Genomic DNA, 22,868 nt, shown 5'->3' with positions numbered 1-22,868 from the left:
CTCTGTTTCCCAGGATTCCCAAGATGATTTACGTCTTTCGTTTTAATTTACGTGAAACGAAAATGTTTCCTTTCTGTATACGTTATTAGCTGTTACTGTCTGGCCGATTTGGTGAAAATTTGCCTTGGGATTTTGTCCGTAATCAGCGTAGGATTTTAGTAAGGGCGTCAGGTTTCAGGGTGGCTCGCGTTCTGTGGGGAAACTACAATGTATAGTCGTGTCTCGAGTACGCGAATGTACGCTTTGAATCTTAATTCGCTTTATTATCTTTAAGCGACTATATCGGTGCACCACGATCAACGCTGTCACATCCGTCTCGTAAATTAAAAGGGTGAGTTTTCTTTTAAATCCAAGATGAAACACCGTTGATTCGCGTACCCCATTCAGCGTCTTAATTACGAAATGAGTTCCTTAGGAAGCTAAACTGACCCCATCTTTTATAAATTTCTCAATTCTATTAGCGAGTCTCTCTGGGTGTGTTATTAGCGTAAAATGCAAAGCGAATGTCTAAAAAATATTTATAACATCGTCGCTTCTGTATCGCAATGTACGTAGAAAGCAGTGGGTGTCCTTTCAATTAGACAGCGATTCTTATTTAAATTTAAGAGCTCCTTTAACAAGAAAGTTCTCACGTAACTCCGTCGATGATACTCGTTGATTGTACTTGCTATAAAACTGCAACAATCGAGGCTGCAGTTTACGAGGTGATATAAAAATAATGGATTAAACAGGAGTGGCAACGTATAATAGACCGCTTGACATTCTTTTGTCTCGTCGGAACGACCTATCTTCTTAGATCATATCAGCTAATTACTTGACAGCGTAATTATTGACCTAGCCGGAGATGGTCTACGCAGCGGCACAATGGCCGAAAGATGGTCGAAATTTTCTACGTCCTTGTCTCCGGAGGAGCCAACCTCGATGAACGGTTGCGAAATAACTTCGCACAATTTTTTTGTCCGATAGCGGACAGCTTATTGCCAAGTATTCGTTTAAGGGTGACGTTAGCCCTCGAGTAAAGATTTATCGATATAAATGAGTACTCGGAATACGCACGGCCAATCTCCGATCAATTTTTATTAAACCATTATTTGCGACTCTGCACGTTATCGTTATTCAATATTAGAAAGAATTTTATTTCTGCGAAATAGTCTGTTATAGTTACATTTAAGCGGATGGTATTCTTGAGATCCCCTTGATCGCCGCCATCGCCACCACGGTGAATTCTATGGAAATAAAAAGGAAATTGGAACTGCGAATGGTCCGGCGCCACGTACCGGTGTAATGCATTGAAATAATGAAAACCTATAGATGAAGAAGCTCGAAATGGCTTTTGTGCTTTTTGCTCGTCTAATGAAAATTCGTTCAGCTACAGCAAGGATCCCGCGGTGCGGAATGTGTAAAGTCGAGCGTATCTACGAAAAGAGCGACGATCGATAATGAGCGGTTCTCGGCCATTGGAAGCGTTAAATTGATTTAAATCGCGGGAACGTGTGTAGATGAAAATGTAGAGCGAGAGAGAAAGAGAGGGCGAGATTTTAAATTGCCAACTTGCGCGTTGGAGATATTTGTAATCCCATCGAAATCTCCACAGAATTCTTGCGCGAGTCTTCAAATAGTTGCACGTATTAATTTGCTACCATAGAATCATAGCAGAGAAAGAACGAAACGTTCACGGTTTACCTCGCCGAGTCAATTCTTTTACGAGTTTTCAAGTAGTTTCTCGTATCTGATTAACAACACTTGGACTAAACTGTTTATCAAAAGCGCATCAATCACAGCCGTGTCACTCACAACGGGTCAAATAATCTGTTTTTGAGCGCTCAGTGTGTAATTGTTGGCGATCAAATTTGCCGAATTACAAGAAAACTCGCTTAGCTTGACCCAAATAACTCGATTTCGTCTGTTAACTTGATAGCGTAATTTTGAGAAAGAATAACACACTGACAGATTATCCGGTCGAACGAATCTTTCGAAAGTCACGTGTATCGATTACAAGCTCGTCAAATTCTACTAGATCACTTACGTAATTTGATGTTCATTCGCATCTCGTATTAGAACATGCGCATCGTGAGCAACCATGGAGGAGGCACCTGTAATGGGAATGCAGACACATAGTTAGTACAGTGGCTTTTAAGGGCGCATGCTGAATTCTATCCTGTACAAGGAGGGAAGCTGAGACGTATTTTATGTAGGCTTAACTAAGATTTCCGATTCGTATCTTCTCAGGTCTCCGTCAATCTGCTCGTTCAAACGTTTGAACGTAAACTCCAACGTCGCATCAATTTACTATTATGATTGATCCTCAGAGAGAACATAAAAGGGGACACAAAGAGGAAATCTGAGTAGCAACAATGACTTTGAAAGTAAACGATCATTCTTTTAAAAGAAAATGACACACAAGATTTCCAAGATAATTACCATAGAAAAAATGTGTGGATCCTAATTTCGATGGAATTAATCAGAACAGCAAAGCCAGGGATATGTAAATGTGGGAGGAACGTACACGCATACACGCATGACCATTGACACACATATTCCAGTATATATAGCAACCACGATGATATATTTGCATGTAAATTAAAGCACCAAATAACCGCGTAATGGATACCGAACTTTGACATCTGATCGATGCATCGCGAAAGATACAATACATTTGCGTTCCAAATTTCGTCAAACTTTCTCCCCTCACCATTTCCCATCTACCTTTTCTATTCTGGCCCCGATCAATCTCTTTTCATCGAGTTACATCAATCGCAGTTGTATCGACAATGTACTCTTAGGTTTCACCTAAATTATCCTTCAACAGAGGATTCACTTTCAAGATTTAATCGAAATTCGGTAGGAAGACCCGACGCTGCGTTCGTTACCTAGTTTCTCGTATGGTTCTCGTCCTCCTGGTCGGAATTGAAAGCATCGTCTGATGCAGGGATGCAGATACGGAGGATGTGGTGGCTCCTGGTAGGCACGTACGAACGGCGACTGCTTTTCTGTCTCTCCGCGCTTACGCACGGCAGCAAGGATTACGTGTCACAAATTGGCATTACCCACTGCGAACGCAGACGCAGACACAGAGCCAGGTGTATACGCGGTATTTCCAGAGAAGTGTCTCCAAGTGCTTGCAGCATACCTGATGCGATTGTGCGCGTTGAGGTTCGAACCGAACGGCTCTGTGACAGGCAATTTGCTTTGGGAGGAAATAATTACGAGCGGTTTAAGAGTTTGTCAGGGTCGAACTTTAGGTTTTACTACTTATCGAACAACAGAACTACACCGAACTTTCAATCATTGTCCGATTGCAATGGTTGCACTGTTGCGCCATTTACGAGGAATTTATCGAGAAACACGGTTGATATTTTACATGGATCATCGATTAAGGCGTTAATCGAACGTTTGAATTTTCTAAGGTAGAGGCTTACGGAGGTAGGAAAGATCGATCATTTCGAAGGTTTCTCTTCGTAGTTAGCGCATTATTCCGGATGAATAGGTAATGCTACTTTAAGTACTTGCAACGTCAGTTAAAACGGCGTAATACATTTTCGCGCTGGCCGGAACAACTTAGATCCTCTTCTTCCAATTAAACTTGGGAATCCTCTAGAATTTCTTCGCGCAACTTTTCCCACCTCGCCGCTCCTTTTTAGGCGGCGTTGCTTTTATAAATTCTCTCGGTTGAAATTTTTATATTTTCCCGATACACCGACACGCAGAGATCACATATCTTTCATCCAGATTTTATTCTCTCCCATGTTCGTCTCTTCCGATTTATCTGTCTTGCATGTTGCATCTCGAGAGTCTCTGGGTGTCGCGTACTGATTCGATTGTTAGATAACGAAAGACATCGACAGTATGACAGTATCTCTTAACAGCGAGAACATTCGTCGAAACTTCATCAAGTCGGAGATGTTTAACGACCAAAGCTATGCGTGTTTATGACCCCGTGGGACCCAGTGTTCGGATGACGAGTCTCGCAATGAAACGACGAAATTCAAAGGAAAGTAACGCGGCTCACCTCGCGCCGGAGAACGTTATTGTCCGAGGAAAATAAAGGATACGTATCCATGCTTCTACACGCTGGGATTGCCCGTTATTCGTGTTGCGTTGAAGATGGCGACGAGGCGAATTTTCAACGATATCGCGACCGCGACGTTCGTGAAATAACACTCGCTTTCACGGTCACGACATTCCCGTCTGTTGTTCCGTTCCTTCCTTACGCGGAAGTTGCGTGAACAACGAGAACCGGAGAATTCTCGGTAAATAGACTGTCATGAGCGAAAGGCCGGTACCGATATATATTTCTTATCGCTCGAACTTTGGGATTTTTAACGCAAGACCTGGAGAATTTTCAAAGCTGACAAAGGGCATCGATCACTATGAAACTTCGCATAGAGAAAATCCCCTATACCGTACCAGATACCATACTATCCGATGCGAAAATAAACAAGGAGAATCCGGTATCTAGAAGCAATATTTTTTCTACCGGTATCGCAACTCTCCGCTCCAACGAGGTGAGAAAATAAAGTGAAAAAGTACTTATCATCGATCGATCGATCGTTGTGAAATTAACAGAGAGAAGGTGAGTTTGGCCTGTGAATTTTTTAAATATACAGCTTTTTTAAATTTGAGGTCGTAGGGAAAATGGTGATACGTCACATTGTTTGTTTCTTATACGAGAACAATCCTAGAGCCTAATATCTTGTCAATGAACGACGTGCGTATTACCAAAATTATCTTTTCGTAAAATTTGGTTATTTAGTGTTCAAATATTTACATGGCTAGATTTTCCCCACAGATTCTATAAATTTTCAAATTCATCGATCGCTAAAATAACGAGTCGAAGCTTTTATCCACTTTATATTAAAATACTTGAATTTATCATACCTACTTGTCATGTAATAATCTTGTTTAATTATAAAAGTCAATAGAACTTCGTAGAATAATTCTGATAATCTCTTACAGGACAGAAATATCAATGCAGCTTGTTCATCCCTTGTTCAGTGCCACGTCGCGGAAGGATGCTCGTGTTTATCGTGAAATATACGCGTGTGGAAGACGCCTTGAAATTTTGTTGGTTCGCGTAGGACTGCTGGCGAAGCGATTTCTTCCGTGGGGTAGGTATCAAGGAATTCCTTACGAGTTGGTTGTGCTCGATCGGCGTGGAGCGTATAGCCGATGCGGGGGCGCAAACCGGTTGAGCGTGTGCCCGACATTGTTATGCCGCTATCATCGTAGATTATGCTTCGAGGATGTTGCTTTCCGAACACGTCAGGATCATTGAATCCTACCTTGGTCATTCTTTAAAACATTTCCTATAATTCTGTTAAAACTTCTGCCTCCGGCTGATTTTATCGGTGGTGGGAAGTTTTGAAAGTTCGTTGGTCAGGTTTGGAATGCTTACCGAGCCAATCGAGCTGTCGGTATGAATAATTTATTTAATATAAATATTGGTTTTCTCTCTCTCTTCCTCGCTTTTGTATAGTCGAAACAAATGATCCATATGAAAATCAACAGTTACGAAAGTTACTTTATTTACCATTCATCTGTCAATAGCCATGCTGCTAAACATTAATAGCAATCAATAATCGTGTACCATTCGTCAATCGCAATTCTAGTTAGCGAGTTTGTAATTCTCTCACGCAAATGACACACAATCATTTTTGAACGGTTGCCTGTGTCAATCTAACGAGACAAACTTTGGTCGGCCGAGGTGCAGAAATAACGAGGTGAAATACATATATTTCAATAAATATATTGTTATAATTACAATAACTCACGATGTACTCGCAACTCTTGACAATCGTATTGCGTCGTTTTGTATTTTCTCTCGCGTTCCATTTGGAATTGTAGGATCTTACAGTTTTGCAGACTAAATGGAACGAAAAGCGAGCGAGTTTGTAATAAATGGGAAAGGTTACGGGCGAGTGATAGGCTTGCGGTTGACCCAGGCAAATAAAGTCACATAACAGCTTGTGCACTTTGTGGATCGTGTTTTAAAGAAGTGTATTTTAAACGATTCGAACGCAACAAAATTTTGTTTACGAATCTACAGAATAATGACTCTGATTTATATAGAAAAATAAATACTAACCAAAGACCTTATAGATCTACATTAAAATTCCAGCACGAAAAAATTACTCATTTCGTATTCATAATCGCGAAACTGATTCGTAATTCATCCGCTTGCTCCGTCTCAAAGAGCAAAAACAGAATCGTTCCGAAACATTGGAAAATGTCGTTCGTTTCATTCAGTGAGAAATTCGGAAATCTGAAAAATTCGGCGAAGGTGGCGGTGCGAGGGAAAAAGGAACGTTTCCGAAGGAGGCAGGCATCAAACAACCCCTACTGCCGGAATCGCGCGAGGTATTGCGCTCGCGCAATGCCGGCGCGCGTGTCCGTGTTCGCCGTGTAGTATATACGAGGCGGGTAGAGCAGTAGCACCGGCACCACCATCAGCACCAGCCAGCATTCAGCAGCAGTAGCCTCGTCGTGGCTAAAGGGGCTTCGGGATGTTGTACCACGAGCTAGTCAACCGCGGCGTGTCGTCGTGTTAACCGTCGTCCACGTCGTTAAGGACGAAGGAAGTTACGAACGAACGGGGTGCTGGCCGGTTATTACACGCGAGCTCTTCGACTCTCGAGTTTCGTTGGTCGCTCGCGGTTCTTCGCGCGGTTCCGACCCGACGGGGGACCATCGGTGCGCCCTCGGAATAAATTCGAACCAAGGGATCCGAGTCGTCGTTAGTCGAGTTCGAGCCGGTGCGCGACGTTGATCCTTGACGTACGATCCTCGACGTTGACGGAACGTCACGCAAGATTTGTCTCGTTCGCACGCTGCCTCTGATCGTGCACGACCATACACACGTACACGATCGTTTTGTTTTCATGCCTGTTTCTTATGCCTTTTTTATCCCCTTTATCGACTGGTTCGGAGGGATTATTCTCGTTCTGGATGAGACGAGCCTGTGATTCGTCGTTGAGTTTACTGTTGTGTTAGAACGTTGCTGTTACGCGAGGAAGAGATCGTTACATGGTTTTGTTTAAAATAGTAAGTATCGACAGGATCACGGAGTTCGTTATCGGAAGTAAAATACCGTATTCACGGACGGTGTGAAGGGAGTCATCGACAGGCAAAGGGTGAGCGAACGTGCCGAAGTGGCGTTCTTGTAATTGGAACGGGAACGTGTAGTAGACGATCATCTGAGAACGCCCTCGGTGTAAACTATTGTCACCGCCAGAAATTTCTCATTTAGTATTTTGTTCCTTTTTCGAAGAATCAGCTTGATAATAGAGTCGTTGTAACATCAATCGGGAACGATTTCGTCGTTCGCTAGAGTACTTTTTAATACATCTCTGGCTGTAATAAAAATCGCGATATACGTTTGCCTGGTGTTGGATGGCCAGGCAAATATAAGAATAAGTTTGAATAAAAATAGTCTCCGTTGTTCTGGTACGTGGATTTATACAGGAAATCCGGTGGTCTGTAAATCGTTCTCAAGATTTATGAGGATCATCAACGATCGTTTGCTCACCGACCAGCCGTAACGGAACTATAATATTTCCGGATCGATCGTGCACCGGTGATCAGAGGCTTGGCGTGGTGCGAATGATCGCATTCCTCCTACTATCGCGGTGTTACGTGTACCACACGCATGATTTTACCAATAAATAACCAGCTACATTTATCGAAGTCCGTTGCACGCGGTTTACGCTGATCACTCGCTGTGCCGCAGGACCGTTATCGTTATCGATTAATCAAACATAGCCAGTACGCAACGAACCAACGACGGAGGAGAGCGAAAAAAAAAAGACAACGGTAACATTATTAATTAAAAACGAAACAGCGTGCAACAATTTTTCACGTTGGTCTCCTGCATCGGACAAAATATCGCGAGGGACAAAGCATAGAAGCCAGCCGAGCTGCGTTCGTCGATCAATTTCATCGCAACGATACGAAATATAAACGCATCGCGCGAGCTAACAGCTCGAAATTGAGAAAATAAAAGGGACATGTACAAAGGGATCAGTGCAACGATTGTTCCATCGAACATAGAAGTTCAGCAAGAAGAAGATCCGTAGCGACTGTTAATCCGAAGGCTAGGCCGGCTAAACCGCGGCGTATCGATCGATAATCCTTGGTGACCCGTGATTCGCAGTGAATTTTTAACATCGCACGGTTTTATCTCTCGTCGATTTTTTACGAGGAACGCGACCGATTCAGTGCTGTGAGATAAATGTTTCATAGACAGCAGTCGTGGTACAGGTAATATCGAATCTCGAAGACTTACCGTGGAATCAAAGGTGGCTCGAGGATCCTCGACGATATGTCCCCGGAAATCCAGGGACTGCCGTGAAAAAGTACGTATTATCTCCCGTTCGAAGCTACACCCGGGTTAACGTATCGGGGATTTGGAGCTTTGTCGCGGGAAAAGAGTTATGGACGATTTGTAGGTGCGCTTTTTAAGAGACTTATTACAGGGGCTTTCTTGATAAGCACTATAAATCAAAATTTCCAATTGGCCTCGGTATTACATCGGGGCCTGCCTCTAAATTTCCTTGATTTATGAAAGCCTGTATTTGAGTTGCGCGTTATCGTTCACGAACCGATCAAAAAGAGATCCGCTCTAGCTTGCGGAATGTAACTCAGTCGAGTCTACTCGAATCTATTTTCGTCGAAAAAATTCACGATAAACCCGGTGTTTCGAAGTACGATCACGTCCCTGCGAAGTAGGAGAAGTGGAAGAAGCGGAAGAAACGGTAGCCGAATCCGATCCGTGCAGTTTTAATCGAGACGTCTAATGGATTCGCGGCATTTGTTCGTGTTTCGTCGGATACCTACCAAACTCTCTTCTTTTTTTTCCCTCTCTTCTTGACGGCGAGTGTTCTCTTTGAGTCCGTCCGACGCAAACATCAGCGACTCGTCTCGCTACATCCCCTCTATCCATCTGGCTCTCTCTCTTTCGATGACTTCAAACGGTTTCTCGAGTGTGCTCGAGCCGAAGTGCTCTTACAGTTACAAAGATATACGTTGCCGATCGGAAAAATGTTGCCGCGGTATTCCCCTCGTTCCGCGACAGTGTGCAAGCTTAACCGTTAAAGAACGCTCGAGCTTGCCGATGCACATTTTTGCGTTACAAAGAATGATTATATTCCCAGCGGGGAAATACCCCCTCGTGCTCGTGAATGAGATAGCGTCGCCGTGCAATCATCGGCAAAACGTTTCACGCCTACCAGGGAAATAGAGAGATTTCGTATGGATTCTTATACGAATTTCAGATAGAGAGGATCAATGGAAATAGGCATGGGGTGCGAAGACAATGACAAAACTTGGCTTAGATATTTATTCCTTCTTTCTCGAGGTCATACGCGATTGCAGGCGAAACCGAGGAAAGAGAAACGCTCCAGTCAGATACGAATAAACGTATCTACTATGATTTAAAAAAAAAGAAAGAAAAAAAGAAAAAGAAAAAATGAATTTACGTAAGGAGTTTTCTTTGATTTACTCTATGAAATTGTTGAAGAGTACGCGAAGACTGCCGGTAAGCATAACTTTCCTCGTTAAGAAACGTTGATCTGAATAAGCCCATTCTTCGGTTGCTCGTTGAATTCCAAAGAAGCACTCGCCAAAGAGTCTCGTCATCTTCTTTTTTTTTTTTCTCTTTCTCGCGCTTTTCTTATCCCCCCTTCCACTTCTTCTTCCCCACCTTCTTCGGCATTGCTCGGCATGGCAGTTTTTGTTGCTTCCATAGTGTCGGTAGTTAAGAACTTTTAATATTAGATAAATACGCTGCTTCGCGATTGTCTCGACTACTATCGTAGTTGTCGATCGCGTTAACTCCTTCTTCGATAACTTCTATCATCGTGTACTCTTCGTAAACTCTCATTTTAAACGCGTGCTCTCTACGATCGAAAGATACATACCACTTCGAGAAGAATTGGCTTCAGCCCGGTTCTTCCTTTTCTATTCACCATGATTTATCGAGGGCTCGTGAGGGAGAGCCAGCGAGGGAAAAAAGAAACATGTTAACTGCGAACGGGCAGAGGTAGCCGTGGTCTAATGGCGATTTTATTTTTACGGAATGCAGCGTAGAACGTCGCGCACGCACGTGAAACGGCGCATTAGCAGGTGCAGACTACGATGTTCTGTGTTCGCCCGACTGGTATACGTGGCAGGATCGCGTGTCGGCAATTATCCAAGACACAAAACGATACCGTGAACGCACGCCACGTCGCTTTTCGACCTGCTCACTTCCGGAATGTAATTACGAGCGTTTTGTCGCAATCGCGCCACCGTCGTGCTTGCCCCGCGATTTGCCGCGAGTTTTGCGGCAAATTCACGGCCCTGCTGTTGCATAGAGAACGCAACTGTCGCCGATTAATTATTTCCCTCCTCTGTAATGAGAAATTTATCGTCATTCGTTACGTTCGTTGTATTATATTTACTCCGATCATTGTGTCCGTTGTATTTGAAATTTTTAGGAATTTCGTATTCGAAGATTACGTAGGGAAAGAACGTGACAAGTCACGTTTCTTATTTTCTTTTATCGCGAAGCTATTACAATATATACTATTAAAATATTATTTACTTGCCTTAATAATTACATGGCTTCTATCTTTGAACCTGACAGGTTATTTCATTTTTACCTATGTCGTGTTAACATTGCCTCGCTTTATCATAGGACGACGATAAAGACGGAAAACCACCAAAAACGTACGTGTCGTTCTTTTCTCCTGCGATTTTCACTTCACGTGGTATTATTTACGTTGTTTCGCAATTTATGAAAATTCGATCACGTTCCAAGCAATTTATGTAAATAGCGATGACTTAACGTAGATAGGATGATAGAACTGAAAAGGTAAAGAGGAGAAAAAAATCTCGGCTGTTTTAAATCCTCTCGTTAGGAGAGCTTTTTCATGCGAATTAACGAGACTAATACGTTCAACGTGGAAATCGTTGCAGCTCGAATTTCGTCCACGGATTTCATCCCTCTTTCCCCATTGCTTGCCCGCGTCTGTATTTCGAGCAATCTCTAACCGACGTTCAAAAGAAAGAGCAGACTCTTGCTCGCGTTTGGTACTTCCAATTCGCTCGATATCGTTCTTTGCTCTCTGCTCTCTCGTTGACGATTGTACCGGAATAGCAGAGAGATACGGAAGGGTAGAGTCGCGGGCCGTGTCATCTTGCCTGACCCAAATAGGAAAATTGCTGGACAGAGGAGCACAAAGTTGGCCGACGAAATGTCAGGCGATTCGAATAATCGTCATTTCTATCTGTTCTTCTCCCTATAGTTTTCTGTTTCTGTCGACTTTTCCCTCGGTGTTGGGTTCGTCGCGATCGCCATGTATATGCATCGGATAAAAAATATGTCCTCGATGAAATAGTCGCTGTAACGACAGCGAGATCGAGAACGCGATTCGATATAAAATACTCGATAAAAAATTCGATAAAAAATAACGTTTTTAACGAAGACCGTACCGTGAAAGATGGCACTTGCGAAGACAGTTGACTGAATTGTGAGGAAGAAACATTTCAAAAAGTACTCGAAACGAATCTCTGTAATTTTTCTTGGTGATGGGATTTCCCGAGTTCGTATAATTTCTATCAACGTTACTTTTTACAACCGTTCCAATTTCAATGTTTACCGAAGAAAGCTTGTCACGAGTTCGCGTGACGGTTGTGTTTCAATTGCGTTTTATAAATCATTTCCAAGTCGATGGTAAAATCGTTCAACCGAGTTCATTTTTTACTTCTTCGTTCTTTTCTCTGTCCACAAAAATCGACGATTTTAACCGACACCTGGGGGAAAAAGACAACAGATAAACGAAACTCGATGTTATCGGGGATCGGTGCGTATTATACGACGACGGATTGTTGCGAAGCTACCCTGGCATTTGTGTTTCGCTACGGTAGCGAATGATGAAAGTAATGTAACCAATAAAAGAGAAAAAAAGAAGAACAGATCACATTGCAATGGCGTCGAGCATTCTTGGTTGACACGAACGTGATTTCCATCGTACGATAGCAATTACGTGAACATTTTTCAGTTAGGTTTGTTACGAACACCGCACGAACCTACCATTAAACTACGAGATCCGGCTTGAACCAGCATTCTATCCTATTATACCCTACATCTTACGCTTTCGAATAAATTAACCTCCGTATCGTCAATCTCGACGCGACTCCCATAAGCATCTCGATTCTGACTCACAGTCAGGATCAATTTTCAGTCATTTCCGTTGAAGGTAACCGCGAGATTTACGAAATCTGTTTCACCCAGTTTCCCTGTTAATTCAAATTCATGGACAAGCGACCAACGAGAAGCAATCTCTTTAACGGGCCAGCGTCCGCTGTAAAAATAAACCGACGACGTCGGAAACAGACTAAATCGGGATTTCGTCGCAGGCGGGCAGATTAAACGATTATTTTCGACGACGCCCTTTCGGTCTCCGCGCGTATGTTCAGTTATTTCGTTGTCCGCCGTGTACACAGGACGGAAGAGAGGAGAGGCAGAGAGGGAAGGGAGAGAGGAAAAATGGTTTACGACTTTTTGCGAACGAATGCACGGTGAATTCAGGACGCACGCTAATGTCTGGCTCTGGCCTGGTTATGGTCTGGCGTGGTGCGTGTATCGGCGCGCGGAGACTACCGGCGGAAACGGAAACGCACTGGGTCGAGAAAGAGAGGGTGCAATGACGTAGGTGGAGGCGGTGGACAGGCCACGGTGGGTCGAGTTGCGACGACCGATTTCCGGGATTTGCCTGACGTTTAATGAACGTTGGCAGACGTTTTGATTTACAGGACAGTTTGATTTCCGCGCGGGGCACAATAACCGCCAATTTGTAAATCGCCTCGTAAATCTGGACGGGCAGCAGCAGCGGCAGAAGCTCGTTGCAGACCGATGCGAGCCGACGTATCGGCGCTCGCTGCGAGTTCGACCTAACGGCCGTTTGTCCAATTGGATTAAACAATCGGTGCCGTTAAAAAGTACGGCTGTTTTGGCGTATTATCGGTAAACATTCTCGTAAAAACGATATAACACTAGTTAGGGTGTGGGAAAAATAGGATTGGACAATTTTCTGATTGCTCCGGGCTCCGATCTGTCCGGTACATGCGTAGTATATGTGTTCTTTACGCGATTTAGTTTTCGAGAGTATTCTACGAGTATGAATATTCCTGATACTTATCTTGGTGCGCAGGGTTGTTTGTAACAGCTAAAATTGATAATCGGTAACGCGAACAAGACGCGGTGGAATATTTTAGACGCGAAATTTGACGATGTTGACGAATTTCGTCCGTTTCGATTACGTATCGAAGGCTTTAGGCGATGAATTAGTACGGCGGATTTCGCGTTATAAATTCTCGATCGGCAGGTGTTACGATATCCTGATAGATCGAGACGACGAGCATCGGGTTTGTAGGAGACTGTTTAAACTCGTTAGCTTGCGACAAGAAAGTTTCACGGACGTTTATTAACCGGGAATTCGTAACGAACGAAAGGCTAACGGATAATGCCGGCGGCTACGAGTAACTTCCTGTTTCACACTTACGAGGGACTGTCGCTGGTTGGAAAGGAGTTTGCGAAACAGGAGGAAAAGGAAAGAAAGGAAAAATGCAACGGGCCACGATAGCGTCAGTGAACGGGCGTCATGTCGTTAACCGAGTTTACTAATTATGGGTCGAGCGCGATAGCTGGGAGTTACCCCCCGGTAATTTCAACGCCGTGGATGTGTAAAAGCGTGATGTAGTAACAAGAGCCGCTTTACTAAAGTGCCTGTGTGATATTACTCTAAAAATCTCCGTTAATTAACTCGTAAAACTTGTAATAACGCAACGAATCAAGTTACACGGTTACGGCTCTTAACGTTCGAGTGGCCCGCGCCTGCATGCTTTCAGCGCACCGACTAGAAAAAATCACCGTGACAATGTTACTTCGTGAAATACGAAATTTGTAAATCAAGTTTAATCTTCGCGCGCGGATCGCAGCGAGACTTCTGGAAACGTTAAACGATCGAGATTATTCGTCCGTGATGTCGTTTCGCGCAAATAGAATCGTATCATGATTATACGCCGTGGAAAACATTAATCGAGAATTATATATAAACGTTGATACGAAGAACGATACGCCGAAACAAGAGAGAAAGATACGACCAAAGAAAAAAAGAGAACCGTTCTTCAGAGATGAGAGTTCTTTTATTATCGCGATATGCTTCTTGGTAAAATATTTTTCGCCGGCGAACTACGAGATCCGTGAATCGATTTCACGCCTACAGATTACGGACGAGTAAAACGTTTTTGTCGCGAATACGCTGAAGCTGCACTTTTCCAACTTTCCCTGCAGCGCGATTAAAGCTGCTGTCTACCGGTAAAATCGCCAGAATTTTAAACGCAATACGTGTCATTTTAATACTTTATTTCTCCTTTTCCTTCTGTCTCTGCCTCCTTCCCTCTCTCTCTCTCTCTCTTTCTCTCTCTGTTTCTCTCTCTGTCTCTTTTCTTCGTGCACGTATCCAATTGTCTTTCGGATCGGGATAGCACAATGAGAAATCGCATATAACAAGCAAATAATTAACGCAATATATAAATAAAATATATAAATACGCGAGACCTTAGAACGAACGATAAAATAAATTCAGCCGATGTTCGTGTTACTTTAATCATTAGCTGGAAATATCGGTCTCTCGGGTCACGAGAGAGCGTTTCGTATCAGCGTAAGTCGTGTATTCGCGTCAGCAAAAAACTGCATAGCGGAATTGAATTAAGAAACTCGTTGATATCATATTTTTGTTAATTAATCGAATTTAAATCTAAATTTATTTGTAGATTAACCGCGTGCTCGTACCAACACAACTTGTTTAACCCATTAACCGTTTCGTGATTCGTTATTAAATAAAACTATAAAAAATCTCGCCATCGTTCTCTACGTTCGTTCTTTCCACGATGCTGCAGTTCGAATCACACTCGGAATCGCGTTTCTTTCAATTCTTTCCTCTCCCCTGGAGAAAAGTCTACGGATCTGCTCTCTTGTAACTCTTCCTTTTTCCCCCCCCTTTTCATCTCGTTCATCGAGCCATATCAGAGACTGATTTCTGTACCGTATCCCGTAGACGTTCGCTGCACGCGAATACAGTCTCTATCTTGTCGAGTGGGTGTACATATATTACAGCCCAATAAACCTGATTAACATTAGGTGTTCGTTAATTACAGCATCCCTCTATTACACTGACTTAGCCATGCGTTAATGATTTCACGGCCTCGTGGATTTCCGACGTATCGACGAATCAACGATACGGTGCATATGCATTTGGATGTGCATCCTAGACTAGATGGATGCGTATTTACATATTCCTGTCATGCTTGCTGCGTACCTTGATATCGCACCCTCGATGATAGACCTGGGCTTATTTATTAATTACCTCCGATCCTTTTCATAACGGCGCGTATCGATCGATCGTTTGTTCAGCTTTCCTTCATCCTCCATAGCCTTAGAATTCTTAGAATAGTAAATGCTCCGGAGTCCGTGATATATCGCGACGTTGAGTACATATATTCGCGTAATCTTTGTTCGCAGATAAGCTTCGAGGTGCAAGACGTGCAACGGCGATAAAATGGCGGACAATCAGAGAAGAAGACCGTATCTGACCATCAGTATACTTCACATCATCACCATCATGTGCCAAGGTAACCAAAACGTTCTTTCGTATAAAGTCAACGCTACTGGTATTTCTCGTACGAGCTTTAGTTGCTCGTTCGCACGAAATTTACGAAACAATTGGTTTGAAAAAATGGCGAGCGTAATTCACGTTTTAATTCGGCCGGTCGCGCAGAAATCTATTGTAATTTCAAGGATCGCGGCGAAGAAAAGTGATTCGCGTAACGCGCGTTAGATCTATAGCAGCCGGCGCTAATGGAATTCGTGTAATTATAAAGGAAACGTGTAGCAACTACGAATGCTCGTGTAAATAATTACGCCGGCTAAAATAATGTCGGTTTATATCAAGTAAATTAGTATTATATTTCGATTAGATTCGCACCGCAGGCTTCCTTGGAATTTAGCTGCGACAGCTGAACGGTGCTCGCGAGTCATTTAAACGGACGTCTTGGAAATGCGGGAAAAATTCGACAATTCGTACGATCCGTTACTTTTGCACTGATAAAAACGTCTAGCAGATCTCAGTTGCATCGGCGGAAGATAATTCGATAAATTCCAATTTGTAGTTTACAAAAGTTTGTGTTGGCCAAGTTTTCGCGACTGCCTCGATAACGATGGTAGTTTCATCGAGAACATTCATTTTTGGTTCTTAGGCGCCGTTTCTAGCACACGTGCCGCGTTATATAATACGGCAAATGTATGTACGCTCCTAATTGCTGCACGCAGACCTTATCCTTCGATATTCGTCGTGAAACAACGAATTTCTCTTATCGTTCATTTTAATTTAACTATATTTAGCCAATTTATTAAATGTGAAAATATCTAACAAATCCATCGTTAGAAAAATACCAAAGTTTGGTGGGTTAGTACGCATAAAAAATTACACATTTTTTCATCAGGAATTTCTTTGTTCCGAGCGATGGATTCTATTTTTTTTCTTAATTCACCGTCCATTGCTGTTTTTTTTCTTTTGATTTTTCGTCTTTTATTGAAACGCGTAAAAGCATAGCGGTGGCGTTACAACGCTGCTCACAATTAGGTACTTAAATCGACGCAATGTATCCAACAGTAGCAGCGTACACGTGTTAGCTACCCCTTGAAAAACGACACTTTCATTACATTTCGCCACTACTCGGTGACGGTATTCGTTAAAGCACGTTTTATGCGGCTTATGCGAAAAATAGTTGGAGAAAAATTATATATAATGCACGTTTCTCGTAAAAAGAATCACTGAAACGACACGATGGAGGTTTGTCTGTTTGGCGGACATTCGTCGACTAGGGAATCGATGCTCTTTGTGAATCATTTAGTTGCTCCAGTTAACAGAGCTCTCGTCGACGAAAAGAATGACCGATTATGTTGAATAATTTCTATTAATGGTATAAATTTAGTTTCGAGTATGAAAGTTACGCGTTACCAAATTGTAACCGCGGATACGCGCGCGATAGAAATTGCTGTGTAAGTAACTCGGCGAAGAAGTAGAAGTTATCGGTAAATGCTGATAAAACGTATTGTCCATTAGTGTTGGTAAGGTTAATCAATTTTCCATTCAACGTGCAATCTCTCTCCCTGCCATCGAGGCTCTTCGTTCAATGGGGCAAAAGCGGATGGAAGGGAGGTAAGGGGTCTTAAGATCACGAAGACAGCCAACCAAGGCTTAGGAACTCGTAATTATCGCTAAATAAGAAGGTGGTTCGCTTCTCTTCGGCATCATCCCGTTGAACAAGATATATTAAAGCATCGTGAGGTAAATTGTTGGGTTGCCTCGATAGCTACTTTCGAAGTTTTAAACGACGTGACACGTCTAGTGGCTATCTTGTCACGAATTCTACGATATTTCTCGCCTCTGTTTGTTTGTAAAGTTACGATAGGTTCGTAGTATTAAGTTTAATCCGAACGTTTCCAAGCTTTCCTCCTTCTCGGAAATTTATATTTTCACGTCAGTATTTTTCGGTATGTTTATATTGAAACTTTCAGGTTTTATCGGAAATCCTTTAAAATTACATACAGCACCATTTCTCGTGATTCACTGCGGTGTTTTTAATTTTTTTACTGCTAGGGTTTGCCATTCGGCTAAAAGAGGAGGGCAAAAAATGCTATTTTTCGATCGAATCGGTGCGGGGCTTTGTCTATCGACAATTTGACTCGGTAGCTGAGTTTGCTTTGGATAACGTGGAAAATGTTTGAAGTTTGTCTGATCTGTTCCAGGTTAAAAATTTATTCGTGCCTATTTGCACCAACATTCATGCGAAAAGTACAATGCTTTTTATACATCGTAAGAATCCGTTGAAAAATATTTCAGAATCTACGACTGTTATTCCTAGTATCTTTCCTGTAATCATATTTGTAATCTCGTATATATTTCCGAAACATCATTTAAAACGTTATTCGTTTCAATTTATACCACGTTCGGGCTCGTTAAAAAGCAGCATGACATTCGCTGACGGTAAATGGTAGTTGCATCCCTTTCTGCAAGTCTTCCTCTGATAAAAGAAATTTACTACAGCGTAACGATCAACTACCGCCTTTTGTATCGTCATTTTCTCCGTGCAACTCGCTACGTCATTTGCTTTGGACCGTCTCGTGAAACAAGGCGGCTAGACGTGTTTCCATTTTCATCGTTTCTTGTTATTACGATCAACGTCGTTAGCTATTTCATGGAATTCGAAAAAGAAGAGCAATCGAAATTGATTTCCAGTCGAACCGTTACAAGTTATTTTCTATATTCCATCTTTTCTATATTCCATCAATTTCTTCTTGGTGTAAGTACTTTTATCGTAAGAAAGTACGTCGATCAAGGAACACGTCGACGGCCCAAGGAGGTTCGAAGAAGCAACGTCTGCATCGATAGCTACCCGAGTGACGCGCTGTAATTTGGGATCGCTTTGAGGCACTAATTTAAATACATATTAATACAACGCGTATGCAACATCCGTCGACGGGCTGGAAGCCTTGTAACCAGGCAACCGGTGCAATTATGTGCATCAACTGCACGGACTTTGTCGGTTAGAGTGCCAGCGACTTGCGTGCCAACCAATCAGCATAGCCGGCTATGCATACGAACGAACTCGCCGACGGAGCCTAACCCGGACAAATTCGAATCCTCGCGACGCGCATCGTCGTCGGTTCATTGGCCGGTGGCGCGGCCCGACGAACCGGATCGCGTGGTTATTGTCGGTTTCCATCGATTCTGTCGCGAACACCTGGCAAATTGCTTCCCGTAGACACTGGGATATAATCGTACGGTTTCGTTGATCGAGTGGCGTGAAAGGCAGCCCAATGGTCCTGCGAGTACATTACAAAGTCGCAGAATTTTTAGCATCGAGGTAGCAGGTTGATCGAAACAATGTATTACTGACCTCGCGATCATCCAGATAATAATTGGCCGACTAAAAATCGTAACTGTGCGCGAGGCAAGATTTTGAGAATGTGAATTCAATCACGCGTTTTAACTTGTAAATGTATCGTGCTTTTAGTTTCATAATTAATGAAGCAACAACTTTGTTTTCCACAGCATTGTAGCTTGTTTCGCCAGGGTACGAAGCGATTCGCGTCAGACTCGTGGCATCAGAGTCTCGATTCTAAAAAATCCTCGGTACGAGATCGTAAAAGATTCACGTCTCTGGCAATGGAAATTATAGAATAAATAAATATCCATATAATTCCAGGATCGAAAAAGATTTGCTTGCCATTCATGCTTCGGGTCATACTATAGTCTTACATATTTATTTATCTAGTCTCGTATGTTTTCTCGAATTTCGAATGAGATTGGAACTTTTAGCTATGGAGTTTACTTCATGCGGTTCGAAGGGACGTGTACATCGCGGGGGGAACTTATTTCGCCGGACCAACACTTCAAACAGAAAATCTCGCCATATATAATAGGAAAGTGTGAACGAGGATATAAAGCCACAGAGCGAAGCGTGGCTACGTCGTCAGTGAACGTCGAATCGGAAACGAATGTGGCAGAATAAAGCATTCCGGAATTCGAGGATACACGCTGTTTGCCTTTCCAATACGCGTTTCATGTCGATTCACCTGCGAAACGTAGAATGCGATCCGCCAATACTTTGTGGCTTATACGAGTCATCAATTACCCGCTATCCTTTGAAACTAAACATTTCCGACGTGTTATCAAATCTTATGACGTATAAAAACACTTTTTAATTTCATCTATCCGATCTGATCTAACCGAGGATCTTCTCATTTGAGAGAAAGGTGATTGGGGGTGGGGGGTGGGAGCAGAGTGGACAAAGAGGAAATTTCATGTGCGAGGAAAATAAGAGGAGGCCGTGCTTACGTCTTTTCTTCCGTCGTTCCAGCGAATGGAAAAACTTCTGGTATTCCCCTGGTCGACAGTGAGATCGTAGATTCCTGATGTAGCCTTTGTGCTACGGAAAGAGAAATAGCGGCGAGGAGCGGAGGGAAACGTGGAAATCCTTTTTGGAAAAAGTACCTTGCTTGGCGGGCCGCTCCGTTGACTCGAAGCGTCGGTTGCCATCGCCTCGCGTTGAAAACTTTCTTTCTCGCGGTCTCCGTGCGCTCGGCTTGGCCGCGTTTTTTCCACTGTAGGTCGGGGGGGTGAGAGTTACCCGTTCGCTACGTAAATGCAAAAACATATTTAAGATGTTATCTCCGGCGGAGAGCACGACCGCATTCAAAGTTAAGACATTAAATGTACATTAGTGCCGTTAGACTGGCGTACCCGCTACTTAACTCACACACGTACGTTCTTCTGTGTCAATTTGAGTCGCACTTTTCTCCTATCTGGTCTCTTCTTGACATTTTCCGTAGTTCCCTTAGTTTTAAGGATAATCTTCTTCAGTCTGGTCACTTTGTGTCGCTTTCGTTAAAAAATTAGTTGTCAAAAATAGTCCATTGCCGAAAGGTGATCCTTCGAACAATCGGTCGACGAAATAGTCGTAAGGACGGTTTCTTTTTTTGATTCAGTCGCTGTATGTCTTCCTTTCGAAAAGTCAGTCCCCGAAAAAGAGAGTCGGTTCCCAAAAAGCAATCAGTCCTCGGAAACAGTAATTCTTTCGGAGTGGAAGAAAAATGACAAGTTCACGGCATTCGAACTTCGAGCAGTTGGAAAAGCAGAGAGTTTATGCCTTCCACCAAGGCATAACGGGAGCAATACGGGCAATACGGGAGCTTCTTCAACCCTCTACAGTTGTTTAAACTGGGGTTGTTTAAACCCCGAGCTTATAACAGTTTCAATTTTTATTCCATAACGATGCTCACTTCTCAGGATGTCTATCCTTCTCGTTATGGATTTTCCTATTATGGCCTGTGATGTTATTCACACGAGGACGAGGCGTGTCTCTATACATCAATTTAGACGAACTACGCCTAGGATGACGATGACGTCGATTCAACAATTTCCAGGATAATGGACACATTTTGAATTTTCCCTGGAGACTGTTCCGATCCTCGAGTAGCTGTCATAAAGTCAGGTGAATATTATCCGTATACGCACACGCACACACACACACACACAGACACACAAACGTATGTCTTATACGGGGAATAGGCAAGTTGTTGAACGGAATCACGAACAGTGTGTCCTAGATTTTTCTCTAAGAACCTTGGAAATATATAAGTAGGGATACTCCTATACGTGGCTGCGATCGTGCGAGTTGTTTAATGCCTAAAAATAGGGGTAGTTTGCTCGCGTCCTCGTGCTTGCACGTTATTGCGATCGGAGCCGGGGGAAACTCGAGCGCAATAGAAAAATATCACGGCCGTCGAAGCGCGAAGTAGTCGGCGAAAGTTTGCGAATGCATAAAAAGCGGCTCGATCTACGAGGCTGTTTTTACGGCGACGTCGCTTCAATAAACCCGGCCTGAATTCGATACACTCGGCGTGGAACGTGCATTATTCTCCGCGTGGAGAAGCGTAGTCCATCGGCGCGGAAAATATAAAGTGATTTCTACCGAGAGTTTGACGGGAGGCATAAATGACGATGCAAAAAATCGCTTTGAAAACCATGGGCGCGAATGAACGCCATTGACTGTCGAGTACACTCGAACGAAAGAAGCCACTCGTTAGAATAGCCGCTTTACGTGTCCGTTTTATCGTGTACGACACTTGATCACACTTGATTTACACGGTACAAATGATGCATCCTGTATACGAGTTTGTATCGCAAGGTTTGTTTACCACTGGTTGGACAGAGGTATTCATTTTTACTTTAGAGAAATCCCCATTTCGTTAATTATATCGGGACACACGGTGTCGTAAAAATATGCGGCTCGTGTTTAAAATATCGGCTACAATCGACGAAACAGGTATTTCGAAGCATTTATGAAATTGGAAAATGCTAACAGGGCAGAATCGTATGGACGATAAATGGGAGAAAAAAGCGATAAAATTTCGAGCGAAACCGAATCATCGTTGCGTCTCTTGCGCTTCGTGAAATTTCTGACTATTCGGCGAATCACGTTGATACGTAATTGATACAGAGTACACATCGCGTAGCGAAGAACGACGCGTTCTTCGTTTCCATTGCTGCACGAACGAAGCCGTACAAAGGACGAAAGCGGACACGACGCGGCAGGGGTTGAAACAAGAACCATCGGACTGGCTGAAGTTTCTTCAACATAGAACACGTACGACGTTTGTGTTCTTTCGACAATCGCATATCACCGTGGCTCGTTAACGAACGAGTATCTTTTTAGCGCGACGAATCGACAAACTACGACTGTACTAACGAGAAACTGTAGTTTATATCGTGAACAAACGAAGGAATACAAATGGTGCTGTAACGTTTCTTCCTCGGCACGAGTTTGATAATGGAGCAACGTTCGGTAAAAGTTGGAAAGAAATCATACTTCCGTAGGATAAACTTAAATAGAACTTTGCCAGGCTTTCGATGAAGCTTGCAACTACATCTCCAGTCTTTAGAGCGCTCGTTTTTCCATTGATTTCCCCGGACAGACGAAATTACAAAGATGTATAACAGCTGTAAAGCCGGAGATCGGGTCGACAAAATAATTCCCTTTCTTTGGGTCGTCCCCGTGAAAATACTCTACACTATCCCTGGGAAAGTTAATTCTTCCGAAAGAAAGTTAGCCGAGGGAAAGCGTTCGGAACTGGGTTAAAACCATTAGCCAACGGCTATGAGATCAAAATACATTTAACGGTTTACTAGAAGTCGTGAACGTAATTGCCTTTCCGGGGCGATAGTCCGCGCGTTGGAATTCGTCGTTTGAGCTTGTCGATA

The 22,868-nt window shown here is 43.1% G+C and overlaps 1 protein-coding gene across 3 annotated transcripts in view; it reads left to right on the top strand.

The window, feature by feature from the left end:
• The window catches only part of LOC117241051 (lachesin-like), a 283,131-nt gene that overhangs the window by 25,324 nt on the left and 234,939 nt on the right, over positions 1-22,868 (top strand). For 2 of the 3 annotated variants that reach the window (XM_033507047.1, XM_033507041.1), the window contains exons 1-2: positions 6,782-8,351; positions 15,563-15,672. In XM_033507047.1, coding sequence (XP_033362938.1) covers positions 15,600-15,672 — 73 coding nt within the window. In that variant the 5' untranslated portion in view covers positions 6,782-8,351; positions 15,563-15,599. Of the gene's footprint in view, positions 1-4,956; positions 5,109-6,781; positions 8,352-15,562; positions 15,673-22,868 lie in introns of those variants that run through there. The other variant, XM_033507043.1, reaches the window with a different exon arrangement.

Source organism: Bombus vosnesenskii, unplaced genomic scaffold (assembly GCF_011952255.1).
Source record: "Bombus vosnesenskii isolate JDL3184/JDL3185 unplaced genomic scaffold, Bvos_JDL3184-5_v1.1 scf7180000013264, whole genome shotgun sequence".
In the NCBI taxonomy this organism is placed as follows: Eukaryota; Metazoa; Arthropoda; class Insecta; order Hymenoptera; family Apidae; genus Bombus; species Bombus vosnesenskii.
Note: the sequence above shows the minus strand (reverse complement) of the source record. Positions and strands in the feature narration are given on the sequence as shown.